Here is a 13,011-nt window from a genome sequence, read left to right on the forward strand (position 1 = left end):
CCAGCCACCTGGTCAGGCCAGTTCTTTCAAATGCAAGGACCCCTCCTCACATTGGCTTCAGAGCATTGACTGCTCAGCTTGCATCAGTAGCTGGGTACCTGAGCACCTCAATGCCCCCTCACAACTGTGTGGCACTTGCACCACCTTTTAATCATAACCGTTAAAGAGGGCTGCAGGTGTCTCCACCCAGGGACCAGTCCACTGAAGGGGACAGAGTAACAGCTCAGGCCCACTCTGTCTCAGCCCAGGCATCACAAATGAGACTCAAGTCCAGCCTTACCCACGCATGAGCAGTGCTCTCATGGTTACTGCGGCTTTTATTTTGCATGTAGAACCACGGGGGGGTTCTAGAGATTACACTGGAGTCACGAGGGCTCCAGACACTAGCTGGCAAGTGAGGTGACAGGAACAATGATTCAGACCAATCACATGATTACAAAGCTGGGGTTTCCAGCAGGGCTCCAGGTGGTCAGGCGTGACTTCGGAGTCTAAGGAAGCTGTGACATGGAAAGGACAAGTACTGGGCTGGCCTTGATGACATCAGGGACAGGGAGGATCTAAGCAGCTGCTGGCTCCAGGATCTCCAGTCCATGCTTTACTTTGCCAGGGGGTTCCTGAAGGACCTGCCAGCAAACTTGGCCTTGCTGCCCAGCTCTTCTTCAATTCTTGGCAAACAAAGAGGGGGGAAAAAGCAGTTAGCTCTCTCTGTAGATGGTATGGTAGCTCACAACCTTTGTTAATAATCAGGCACATGGAAGGTGGAAGCAGGGAGATTGCCATGAGTTTGAAATTAGAGTGGGATGTTTCCAGCCCCATAGTGAGGTGATGGTACTACCCAGGAGGATGGTACACCCAACTGTCCTGTTCAGAAGAGGCAGCCCTTTCAACTCTGCATGTGGCCGGACCTGTTCTGCCTTCCACCACAAGGTGGCAGCACGGTGCAGCCCATGCCTGCTTCTGGGCACATTCACTCGGAGAATCCAACAGCACACGCACACCCTCTCTCCCAGTTACCAGCAAGTGTCTTTACCTAAGGAGCTGGTTGTACTTGGCCAGGCGCTCAGATCGGCAAGGGGCACCCGTCTTGATCTGGAACAAAGGAACAGCCACTGCAGAAGCTCCAGGGAACATGGACAAAGGCCTAGCCTCCGCACACACGTAGCTGAAACAGCAACCCTCCCCCTTGCACCCGGGCAGCACCCCTTACCTGCCCAGTGCACAGTCCCACCACCAGGTCAGCGATGAAAGTGTCCTCAGTCTCCCCAGAGCGATGGGACACCATGACGCCCCAGCCATTGGACTGGGCCAGCTTGCACCTGAGGGAAGGGTGAGTCAGATCCCTGCCTGACCACTCACCCTGTGAATGGTCTTCATGCCAGAGGGTATTCTCATCCGTTAATGCTCACTGAGGGGCTTCCAGACCCAAGACATTGAGGCTATCAGTGTCTACGTAGTTAAATTGAGCCACAAGGAACGCAGATCAGGAAACCAATGCTTATGGCTGCATCCCTCACCTAAGAGTGGCCTGAGACTAAGTCCCAGAATCCCCTGCCCAGGCTACTCACGCCTGGAGAGACTCGGTCACAGAGCCGATCTGGTTCACTTTGAGCAGGAGGCAGTTGCAGGATTTCTCGCCCACAGCCTTGGCAATGCGCTTAGGGTTGGTCACTGTGAGATCATCCCCAACCACCTGGATGCCTGCCGTGTTGGTGAAGTTTCGCCACGCTTCCCAGTCGTCCTGGTCAAAGGGGTCTTCAATGGATACCACTAAGAAAGGAGAACGGCCGAGAGTGTGAGCCTGGGCACTGGTCCTAGGGTACCACTCTTCCTTTCCTCCTTCGCCCATGAGCCTAAGGGCTTGCTTTCTCTTTGTTGACCTCAAGTACCCTAAGTGCCAGAAAGATCACAGGCACACACCTTGCTCTAGAGTTCTCTTAACTGCCAAGATATACCTCAAGCTCCCTCGATTTCTTCTGAAAAGAAAGCATTTGCATGCCCAGCCAGTTAACTGCCAAAATATACACACACCTGAACACTGTGACGCATTATGGAGCTGGGACTGTAGGTAAGTGGCTGGGAGAAGAGCCTGGGTTTTATTCCTAGCTCCAAAATTGAGACAACCTGTCACTATGCAGCCCAGAATGGCTTTGAGACAGGGTCTTTGACAAGCCGAAGCACGAACCTGTCCACTCAAGTTCAAGGTCAGCGTGTCTCCAAAAAAGAAATGGGCAGGAGGGGAATGGGGACTGGGGTCTTGGGTTAACCCTGACTAAACTGCAAACTGCAGCTGGGAGAGGGAGAGAGAGGGGCCAGCAGCCTGGGAACACTCACCTGGATAATCCCGGATGAAGGACTTGTACAGGTCAGCCAGCTGGTCAGGTGTGATGTACCTGCTGGGGTCATCAGGAGACTTGAAGTCCAGGTCATACTTGCCAGACCTAAAGAACTCAGAGGCAGCCACGTCCATGCCAATGACGACCTGCTCGGTGTAACCGGCCTTCGCAATCGCGTTCTTTAGCAGCTCCAGTGCTGGAAACGGGAAGGTGGGTAAGAACAGTAGACCTCACATGACAGCTAATATTAAATCACAAAGAACAAAATTACCCAGCCCTGGCCATGAGTTTGGGGCTTATCAGGTACTTTTGTTCCTGCTGTGGGTCAAAAAGCCATTGGTCAGGGACACCAGGCCCACAAAGTGGCAGTCACATCAACCCCCACACAGCCCTTCTCGTGGTCAGTGATCCCGAATTTAGTGCCCGTGCAGCTGTTCTGGCCAAGATACAGTTACAGTGACTGGCTGAGATCAGCTGTACTGAGGATGGACTGGCTTTAAATAGAACAGAGGCTGGGATCCAAGAGGGAAACCTCAGCAAGGGCCATCTCAATCAAGTCAAGGCTGCCAAGAGCAGACACATGGCTCCTGCCACCCTTCAATGACCCCACCAGCTAGAAGGCTAATTCACAATGAAGCCCATGTACACAGGTCAAAGAGGCCAAAGGGCCAGCGAGACGGCTGGGTAAAGTCTAACAAGCCAAGCTCCATCCCTCATGCCAAGGGGGAAGGAAGGCGAAGTGGCCCGTATATGCGGGGCATAACCACATACAAAATTAAAATGGGATCAACTAAAGTAATTTGCTGGCTGGAGAGACAGTTCAGTGCATAAGAGCAGTTCCAGAGAATGCAGTACCTGCATGGTATCATCTTTAATTCCATCTCTAGGGTATCTAGTGCCCTTCTCCAGCTATCCCATAAAAGAGCAAAAAGAAAACAACCCAAAACTCTTCATTCCCTCCCAAAGCCTGTCAGTCTTGATCCTGCCCCCAAAATGTCAGCTATAAGGAAAATGTTCACTGCTCTCACCTTCCTTGTTCTCCAGGATGTTAGGTGCAAATCCACCCTCGTCCCCCACATTGGTGGCATCCTTGCCATACTTCTCCTTGATGACATTCTTCAGGTTGTGGTAAACCTCAGCTCCAATGCGCATGGCCTCCCGGAAAGAGGAAGCCCCCACTGGGAGGATCATGAACTCCTGCATGGCCAGCTTGTTGCCAGCATGAGAGCCGCCGTTGATCACATTGAAAGCCTGGGAGAAGCAAAGAGCTATGATAAAGAAGCAAAGCTCAGGGAAGTCATGGGACACCTACCATACCATAAGAACTAGCTACCACCTGGCCCAGAGTGCCAGGATGGCTGTGCAATGCTCACCAGTACCTGCATGTCTGCGGTGACACTGTCTTGACTAGGCTAACTGATGAACAGAACTAGCCCACTATGGGTGGCATCATTCCCTGGGCTTGGGAATGGTGGAAATGACTACTTGACACATCTCACTTTTTCCCCTTCAGACAGAGCCGCAGTATGAAGCACTGTCTGTCCTAGAAATCTCTGTAGACCAGGCTGGCCTCAAATTCTTCCACCTGCCTCTGCCTCCTGAGCGCCACCACCCAGCTTCATTGATGCTTCTGACGGTAAACTGCGATGACTCTCTGCTAACCCTACCTCTCTGCTACAATGGATTATATTTAGAAACTGAGCTTTTTCTTGGAATATTTCACTGCATCAACAGAAACGAAAGAAGAAAGCCTTTAGCAAGTTCCAAGGATTTACTCACTGGGACTGGCAGGATAACATCGGGGTTGCCAGCCAAGTCAGCGATGTGACGGTAAAGAGGCACCCCCTTTTCCACAGCACCAGCTTTGCAGACAGCCAAGGACACTCCCAGGATGGCATTTGCACCAAATTTAGCTAAAACAGAATAAAAATGGTGAATGGAGGCCATTTTTTAGCTGTCTTCCCCCACCAGCCTGCTGCATAGTAAGTCACAATGCCATTTCTGGTTACTGAAACGGACCTGCCTGTCCTCCCTGCAAATAGGCACCCCCCCCCACATCGGGATATGGCTGACATATTCCACAAGTTGCTGAACTATAAACCAAAGAGACCGTCAAGAGAACCCACGCTCCTCCTACTCAATGCCTCCACCCTGCGCTGCTCACATTTATTTTCAGTGCCGTCCATCTCGATCATCAGGTTGTCAATCTTCTCTTGCTCCACCACATTCAGTTTCTGTCAGGGACACAGAAAGGTGAGGGCCAGGCAGTCATGTGCACTCAGTCTGTCAGGAGGCTGAGGGGCTGGCACAGAGCTCAGCAATGGAGGTTCTACGGCTTGCCAGACTGGCTCCGCCCCCAGCCCCAAAGAATGGGGTAAAAATAGAAACAAACAAAAAACCCCACATTTGAGTTATCCTAATTAACAGCTTCAGGCATTTCCCTGGGTCCACAACAGACTACAGTTCACCCAGGGAGTCAAGGTTACACAAGGCAGATGGTTGTGTGGCACATGCTGTGTAAAGCATTTCCACACACAAGGGTGTTCTTGCACAAGAATTAAGCAGTAAGGCCAATTCTTCAGTCACATAGCCCTGCAGGGGCTGCCTCAAAGGCTGTCCCTCTTGGCCAAGACAGAGCGCCACTGTCTGTGAGGGGAATGCATGACTACCCCACCAAAGCATCTGATTGATAAAAATGAATATCAGAGAACATGAAGCAATAAACCTACATTCTAACTGGCTCAGACTTTTTCACCAAAAACAGTGTTGGGGGCATTAGAGATGGCTCAGTTAAGAACACTTGTTGCTAATACAGAGGATCAGGGTTCAGTTCCCGAATCCACATGGCTCACAACTGTCTGGAACTACCGTTGCAGGATGATGCTCTTTTCTGCCTATCTATGTACTAGGCATGCGTGTAGTGCATAAATATGCATGTCAAGGATCCATTCTGTGACTTTTTTTTACAGTGTCTATATAGACCTCTTTGTAGAGGTTGGCCCCGAACTCAGAGATCAGCCCGCCTCTGCTTCCCTGAGTGCTGCTATGTGAATGTCTGCCATCTTGCTGTTTTGACAAGGCATTACTAAAGGCAAGTACTTGCCAAAGCAGAAAGCTCCCAGTGGCAAAGCCTAACTAACTAGGCTTAAATGTGTGTCCCCAAGAGTCAAGTGTGATGGGGAAGGCCTAGGGACAGGGGATATAAAATACAGTATACAAGGAGATGCCCAGAAGACTGGAGCAGAGGATACAAATAGTTTTAATGAGCAATTATCTGGTGATCAGACAAACAGAACCAATTATAGCGTTACAAAGGCTGACTGGGGAAAAATGATTGGTTGTTACAGAGTCTGTGAGTCCAAGAGGGAATAAGCTGTCCGCAAACCAAGGAGGACTGGCCAACACTACTGAGAATTGATTTAGGACTCACAGCATACAATTCTGGGCAAGGCCAAGGGCAGCGTTGGAAGCCCATTTCACGAACAACAGGTGTCACAGGTGGTTGTGAGCCAGCTGACATTTGTGATGGTCCTTTGGAAGGGCAGTAAGTGCTGTTCTACTTAGCTTTTTTGTAGCTCCAAAGAAGGACTTTTTTTTTAATTGGGAAAGACTTGACCTCAGGGCTCTGTACACAGTATGTACCCATCAACTAAGATGGGGGCAGGGATGCAGCTCTGGCTATCTCCCAAAGCATAGGCCATCACCTATTTTATGTGGTGCTTGGGACTACAGCCTGGGCTTCAATGGAGCTCCATTCCTTCCTGGCATTCCCACCCCTCACCCCAGCCCACCCCACCCGTTTTCAGGTGTTATCAGAGGCAATCAGGACACAGGCAGCAGGCACGTTAGACTCATGCATGATAGGGAATCCTGCCAGCTTCCTAGCGCTCAGAATAAGCTGTCCGTTAACAGGAAGGCCTGTGCCTGGCTCTGGTGACATTGGTACACATTAGTACCAGGAGGCGGGTCCTACCTTGCTAACCAGAGCAGGTGCAATTGTTTTATTGATGTGCTCAACAGCCTTTGAGACACCTAGAAGGAACAATCATGAAATTACTGACAGAATTACAGTACGCAGGCCTGAGCAGCCTTGCTGGAGAGCACTGGGGTAGTGGGCCCAAGCCTAAAGACTCTGTTAAACCCCATCCCTCATGCCCCTTCAAATGGGTCTGTCTGGCCCAGTCTGAGTGCTTTTCCCTAGGACCCCAGGGGCTAAGAGCCACACAAAGAGTTATCAGCCCAGAGCGATCTGAGGGGCGTTAGTTCACGATCATGCACTGGGAAGACCAGCTGCACACCTAGGTCGCCCAGCTGTTACCTGAGTGCACAAGGCTGGAGCCAGGAACTCATTAACATACTTAACAGGTCTGGAGACGCCTGCCCAGTAGGTGAATAGAAGGAAAGACTCAGGAGAACAGGCTTCAGGACGCAGAGGAAGGAAAGTGAGGAAAGAGAAGGCAGGAGAGCTTCCCATGCCAGGCTTCGCCTAACCCTGGCTGGCGCATTAGCACTGGGACCACCTGTCCTCTACCCAGTCATAGCCTCTAAGGAAACAAGCTCTCAAGACATCCAGTGAACACACAGCCTTCCCTTGAGACTTTTCCTCAATCGCTGACCTCAACATCCCTAACGTGCGGGCACAGGTTACCGTTAACATTCAGTTTCTTTGGAAAGACCACACTGCTTACAGGACTCACACTGCACCTGGGAAGGAGGCAAGGCCTAATTTTGTGTGCTCTGCAGCACCTTTAGCATGCAGATTTCATTTACAGACAGATGGGCGAGTCACCCCAAGGTTAGAGGTCAGTCTGCCAACCAGAGGCCTCGCTGACTCCCCCCCCACACACACTGAAGATGGGATTTCCAAAGCCCAGACTCTTCTATTAGTGACATCTCCTAATGTGGTCACACCAAGATTCCAGGCTCAGGACAACAGTCCTCACCATTGACTGACAGGAGTGGTATCTGGGGGAAGGGCTAAGACAGCTGGTTCATGGACATGGGAAATTAAGTTCCCAGCCTTACCTTTCCCCATGTAGCGAGTCTTGTCATTGTCACGGAGTTCTAGGGCCTCGTAGATGCCAGTGGAGGCACCGCTGGGCACCGCAGCTCGGAAGAGACCTGGAGCAAAGGTGGGAAAATAGCAATTAATCACAGCACTGGGTGTGGCGCATGCCTGCGTTCCCGATGCACAGCAGGCAGAGGCAGCAGGCCGGGTTTGAGGCCTTCCTCACCAAAGCAAGACCCGCCTTAAAAAGCAAGCAAACAAAACTACTCAACAGAAACGGACCAACAGCTCAGGCCCAAGAGGCCCTGTTAAAACACCTAGATGCGGGCTGGAGAGATGGCTCAGAGGTTAAGAGCACTGGCTGCTCTTCCAGGTCCTGAGTTCAATTTCCAGCAACCACATGGCGACTCACAACCATCTATAGTGAGATCTGGCGCCCTCTTCTGGTGTGCAGGTGTACATGCAGACAGAACACTGTACACATAATATATCTTAAAAACAACAACAACAACAAAAAACAAAAACCATCCAGACCCAGAAGCATTGTGGGCTCCATCAGCCCAGTGTTCTTGCACACCATTCTTACACTGAGTCTACAAGATACAAACAGTGCTCAGGTGCCTGCAACCCACCCCCAGGCTTCCTCTCTCCACATGCCTCCTGCCTAGGGGAAGGAAGAGTAAATTCTTTTGCTTGTTGCTGACAAGGATGGAGAAGCAGATGCACAAACTATAAAAAATGAAATTGGCGGACACCACGGATGGGAATTACATAAACTCTACTTTCTACCCTATAAAAGTTGAACTAAAGGCTCAATTTGTTTTCTGAGCCTCGGTTCCACTGTAGCTTTGGTTGTCCTTAAACGCTCTATGCAGACCACGATGGTTTCTAACGGCTTGTCTGCTACCTTCAGTGCCAGGACTAAAAAGAATTAGACACAACAAAAGTATTTACCTAGTTTGCCAAGGCCAGAGATCCACCCTCAGCAACAGACAAGGACTCATTCATTTCAGGCTATAAAAGTTCTTTGTGGAAGCCAGGTTAACAGCATGTGTCTCCCTCAACCGCTTCCTATGGTATTTTTTTTTCAAGTCAGGGCTTCCCTGTGTAGTCCTGACTGTCCTGGAGCTTTGTAGACCAGGCTGGACTCGAACTAAGAGCTCCACGTGCCTGTGCCTTTCATGTGTTGGCATTGAAGGTGTGTGCCGCCACAGGGTCTCACTGCACCCGGAGCTCACCCACTCGCCCTTCCATGTCTGTGTCTGCAGTGCTGTTTGCAGGCAGATTGCTAGACCTGGTATTTTGTGTGGGTGCTAGAAACGGCATCTTGGGTCTCACACTTGTATGGCAGGCGCTTTCCTTCCTAACTGAACCATATTTAAGCCAATAATTGTTGACATACAACTCTAATGTTAGCAGCTGAGAGGACTGAGGGGTGGAGACCAGTGCAGGCTAAATGCATAGGAAATATTATGGCAAAATAAGCAAACTAATTATTGTAAATATTGCTTTTAACTGGCACGTAAAAACATGAAGAGCTGCATGCAGTTAGACGCCCCTCCCTCGTCTAACTTCCCAATTTGTTTCAGAAGTCAATTGCAGTGGAAGGCTACGCCAGCAGATGGAGCCCGTCCTTGGCACCTGCCGCCTGCAGGACCGAGCGGAGCTCTGCAGCCACACTGATGGCTGTCACACCAGCTGCTCTTGCTGAAGATTAAGGATGCCTCTCTTCTGAGGCAGGGGAGGAAGAGCAGGAAGGGCTGGGCTCCGGTGACTCAGACAGTGACTCAGCTCTGCCTGGCAGGTCCTGATGAGCTCTGCAGGTCTGTGTGCCTGGTCTTCCTCGACTCTCCCACTACTACAGTCACCCCTGAATACACACAGCTGGGCTAGCACAGGGCTAGCTCTGAGGAGAGCTTGCTGTGAAGCTCAGGCTGGTCTCAGAACTGACAATCCTGCCCCAGGCCCCCAAATTCTGAGATTAAAGGGATTAGCTGCCACACCCAGCCAGTTTGCGTAAAACCTTTTCTGCAATGCTGTGATTCCAACTAAGGACCTCCCAGGTTAGCCCAGCATTGACCTGGTCCCCCGCCATGGGAAATGTCCTATAGTTTAAAAACACAAAAAAAGACCTTTTGGGCTGTCCTGAAAGAACTGAACAGTGAGTGTCCCATCAGGGAACTGCCAGCCACACCTGCCCTAACCTTTCCTTTCTAAAGATTTATTTGTTATACAATATTCTGCCCGTACACCAGATCTTACTATAGATGGTTGAGCCACCATGTGGCTGCTGGGAATTGAACTCAGGACCTTTGCAAGAAACAGTGAGTGTTCTTAACTGGAGCCATCTCTCCAGCCCTCACCTTTCCTTTTTATGCGGGATGTCACCCTCCACCTGCTTATTTGACCCCAGCAGGCTGTGAGGCTAAAGGATGATGGCTTATTTTTTTTGAACAAGGGTTAAGCCCTCACCTCATTCATCTGGCCCCAGGACTTACGCAACCCACATCCTGTCATACACCAAGAAGCAGGGTTGTGCATGGTGGCACATGCCTGTAACCTCAGCAGAGGGAAGGAGGAGAGAATCGTGTTTGTTACCTATGACCGCATTCTCAATGAAATGAAAACTACGGAAACCAAGTGGGCGCATACCTTTTTCGGTATAGAGATCAACTTCAACAGTGGGATTCCCACGAGAGTCGAAGATCTCTCTGGCATGGATCTTGAGAATAGACATGGTGAATTTCTGCAGGGGAAAAACAGTTCATATAGCATAAATTCTAACAGAGATGCATAATCCATTCAAGAGATCACTTATGGGGAACCCCGGGCTTAGCAGAACAAAGGGGCTTGGAGGAGGGTAGTAATGAGACATGCTGGGAGCTAGTGAGGATTCTTTCTTGAAGAGCAGGCCAGTGGCTGGCACTTCTGCCCAAGCCTGATGACCACATGGCACAATGGGGAAACCATTTGGGCTGACCCCCCCCCAACTCAGGTGTGTCCCGTGCTACATCCCAAATAAGCAAATAAAAACTTGTCCACAACTAGACAGAACATTGTTCTGGTTGCATGGAGGATGCAGCTTGGAGCCAGGAACCTAACTCCAGCTCTGGGGGACGTGTGGCACGTGTCTGCCAGCTTGGCTAGCACGTGGGTGGTTCTGGCTTCAATCTGCACCACCATATTTAGGCCAACACCAATGACTTCTGGTTAGCATCTTTCAAAATAGCATTTTATCTCATTAAAAAAATTATCCATGAAACAACATAGCCTGAGAGGAAGAGGGTACAGGCCAGCAAACAGCAGGGCTGATCCCTTCTTCCCAAAAGCTTCTAGAACTAAAAAACTGCATGAGGCATGAAGACACATTAGCACTCAAAAGCCATTATTTATCTAGCTTCCCCACATTTCTCTAGCAAATGCCTGATCTTTTTGTTCCAACAGAAGCTAGTCTTTAGTTTTCTCTTATGCGAGACAATGTATCTTTATAGCTTACAAGAGAAAACCCACTATATTACAAAACATAACACCCCTCAGCCCATTTCTTATCTCCAAAGCACCAACGATTTACTGCGTAGGTTTCAAACACCCTTTTTGTAGACCAGGCTGGATTTAAATGTCATTCGCTTTGTCTTCTCCCTCCCATCCCCACATTCTATCATATGCCAGGCTGACCTGAACTCATAGTGATGCTCCTGCCCCAGTGCTGGGCTTACACGTGGGTATCACCATCCCTGGCTCAAATGCACTTTCTTTTCCTTTATTTGGGGGAGGGGAGCGACCACGTGGCACCTCGCACTGTGGAAGTGCGACCACTTGTAGGAGCCGTTGCGCTCCTTCCACCATGCGTATCTAATCTGGATCTTTAGGCTGGGCAACAAGTTTCCTTAACGAAAAATCTCACCGGCTGGGATTGATCGCTGGGCCAAGGGCAGAAAAGTCGACCTAAGGGTCAGGCTTATCAGGACAGACTAGCTCTGGCAGAGCCAGAAAGCAAGTCAGCCAAGGGACCACCACACTGCCTAGGCTAGAACGAACAGGAAGTTTTCTTAAATACATCTTAAGTCAGTTCATGGCCGGCTGGTAGCCACCCAGGAAGCCCGCAGGTCTTGCTTAACTGGGGCGAGGTCTCCTGAGGGCTTCACAATTATCCAACGGGACTGCTGCAATTTCCTCTAGAATAAGTAGCTAGCCCACAACCACTGGTCAGTAATATTCCGGAGCAGAGATGAGCTGGGCCACTCCCGCCCTGTGACGCTAGATTGCGGTCCAGGAGCCACAGCCCAAGCAGGATCCGCCGCGAGGGAGGGGAGCAGCGCCGCTCTGCCTCTTAGGCATCCCTGTTTCTGGCCCTTCCATTTTGAGAAGAGTTTTAATAGGCAGCGGGAGGTCCAGTCGTTCTCTCCCTCCAAACCCTTCCACTTAACAGAAAGACGCACTTTTCTACTCTCCACGGCCTCGATCACCCCTGGCTTGCATTTGCTCTGGTCGGCTTGAAGCCCAGTTAAACTGCAAACCTGAAGCTCGGCAATCACAGGTGGGCCTGCACCTCCCCCTCCAAGAGCCCGCGTCCTTCCACGAGGCTGACCCGAGTCGCTGCCCGGGTGCCGGCCCGAGCTCAGGGCGCGGGGTGGGGTGTACGTGCCCACTCGCCCCCAAGGGGAGCTTGCGGTCGAGCCGCCTCCACGGCCTAGCCGGACCCTACCTGGCCTTCGGACCGCTGCGCAGGAAAGAAAGAGGTCTCAGCAGACTCGGACGAGCGCGTTAAGGAAGGACGTGCGCACGCCCCTGAACCCGAGCCGCTCTAAGCTCCTCCCACTCGGGCTTCCTACCGGGCTCGCGAGCCCCGCCCACTTCTGGCCTGCCGGGCCCGCCCTCCCGCCTGCCGCCCCTCCATTGGCCCAGCCTGCCGTCACTCTAGAAGAATGGCGTGACTGCGGCGACCGCTTGGCCTGCAGAGACTGGGGGCGACGGCCCGGGGGCGGGGGTTGTCGCGCCTGGCTGGGCCGGGGCGGCCTGAGGCGTTGTCGGAATGCCGGGCGATCCTCCCGCTGGGAGCCAGGGGCCCGGCCGAGGGTCTGCGGAACCCGGATGCGGGGCGGGGCGGGGCGGCGGGCATGAGGGCTTGGGCCAGCGGCACGTACTCCGAGTCCCACACGCACCCGGCGCTGCTGCGGCGCTGCACGTCCTGCCCACGACCTTCCTGATGACCTTCCCGGCTCGGCCCTCCAGTGGGCCAACCCCCGCCGCGAGGTGCGGGAGACCCCGGCGGCGTGGAAACGTTGAGGCGTAGCGTGGGGACCTCACTCCCACGTGGAATGGTAGGGGTGGGGGCGTAAGGGACAGTGCGCCTGCGCACGGCACGTCCTCGCCGCCGGGCCCTGGCTCTCTGGTTGCCATCTGCCAAGGTGACCTCGTCCTTTTGTCCTTGCTCTGGTGAGTCTCAGACAGATGTAGCCAAGGAAAAGTGAACTTTCCCTTAATATTACATAATCGTCATATTATTGTCTGTAGGGCATGGGACCCAGCATCCCACTCGCGCTAAGTTAAAGCAGTACCTTCATGCTACCCCCACCCAGCCCCTCCACCCCACTGCAACGCGGATAAAGCAGGGATTCACTCCTTGTTAGAGTTCTTTTCTCGAAAGATTTCATACTGCTCTCCCCCTGC

General features: G+C 51.8%; 1 protein-coding gene across 3 annotated transcripts; it reads right to left on the reverse strand.

Moving 5' to 3' along the window:
• Positions 1 to 276: 276 nt before the first annotated feature.
• Positions 277 to 12,650, reverse strand: Eno1 (enolase 1). 3 transcript variants are annotated; one of them, XM_021648554.2, is made up of 12 exons: positions 12,504 to 12,650; positions 9,994 to 10,087; positions 7,359 to 7,454; positions 6,307 to 6,365; positions 4,498 to 4,567; positions 4,113 to 4,246; positions 3,362 to 3,584; positions 2,332 to 2,529; positions 1,566 to 1,767; positions 1,208 to 1,316; positions 1,031 to 1,089; positions 277 to 665 (listed from the first exon to the last, which is right to left on the reverse strand). In XM_021648554.2, the coding sequence occupies exons 2-12, from the start codon at positions 10,076 to 10,078 to the stop codon at positions 596 to 598; spliced, it is 1,305 nt and encodes a 434-aa protein (XP_021504229.1). In that variant the 5' UTR covers positions 10,079 to 10,087; positions 12,504 to 12,650; the 3' UTR covers positions 277 to 595. The 3 variants fall into 3 exon arrangements, with proteins under 3 accessions (XP_021504229.1, XP_060235007.1, XP_021504228.1); XM_060379024.1 differs by having other exon boundaries at positions 12,486 to 12,508; XM_021648553.2 differs by lacking the exon at positions 12,504 to 12,650 and adding an exon at positions 12,047 to 12,202.
• Positions 12,651 to 13,011: the final 361 nt, after the last annotated feature.

The sequence above is a fragment of the Meriones unguiculatus genome, chromosome 3 (genome assembly GCF_030254825.1).
Source record: "Meriones unguiculatus strain TT.TT164.6M chromosome 3, Bangor_MerUng_6.1, whole genome shotgun sequence".
Lineage (NCBI taxonomy): Eukaryota > Metazoa > Chordata > Mammalia > Rodentia > Muridae > Meriones > Meriones unguiculatus.

Excerpts from the sequence above, each read along its gene's own strand:
- Eno1 (XM_021648554.2), bottom strand. The coding sequence starts at position 10,078 with ATGTCTATTCTCAAGATCCATGCCAGAGAGATCTTCGACTCTCGTGGG. Across the intron at positions 4,568-6,306 it reads CACCTGCTCTGGTTAGCAAG|AAACTGAATGTGGTGGAGCA; the intron begins GTAGGACCCGCC and ends TGTCCCTGACAG. Across the intron at positions 3,585-4,112 it reads ATGTTATCCTGCCAGTCCCA|GCTTTCAATGTGATCAACGG; the intron begins GTGAGTAAATCC and ends TGCTTCTCCCAG.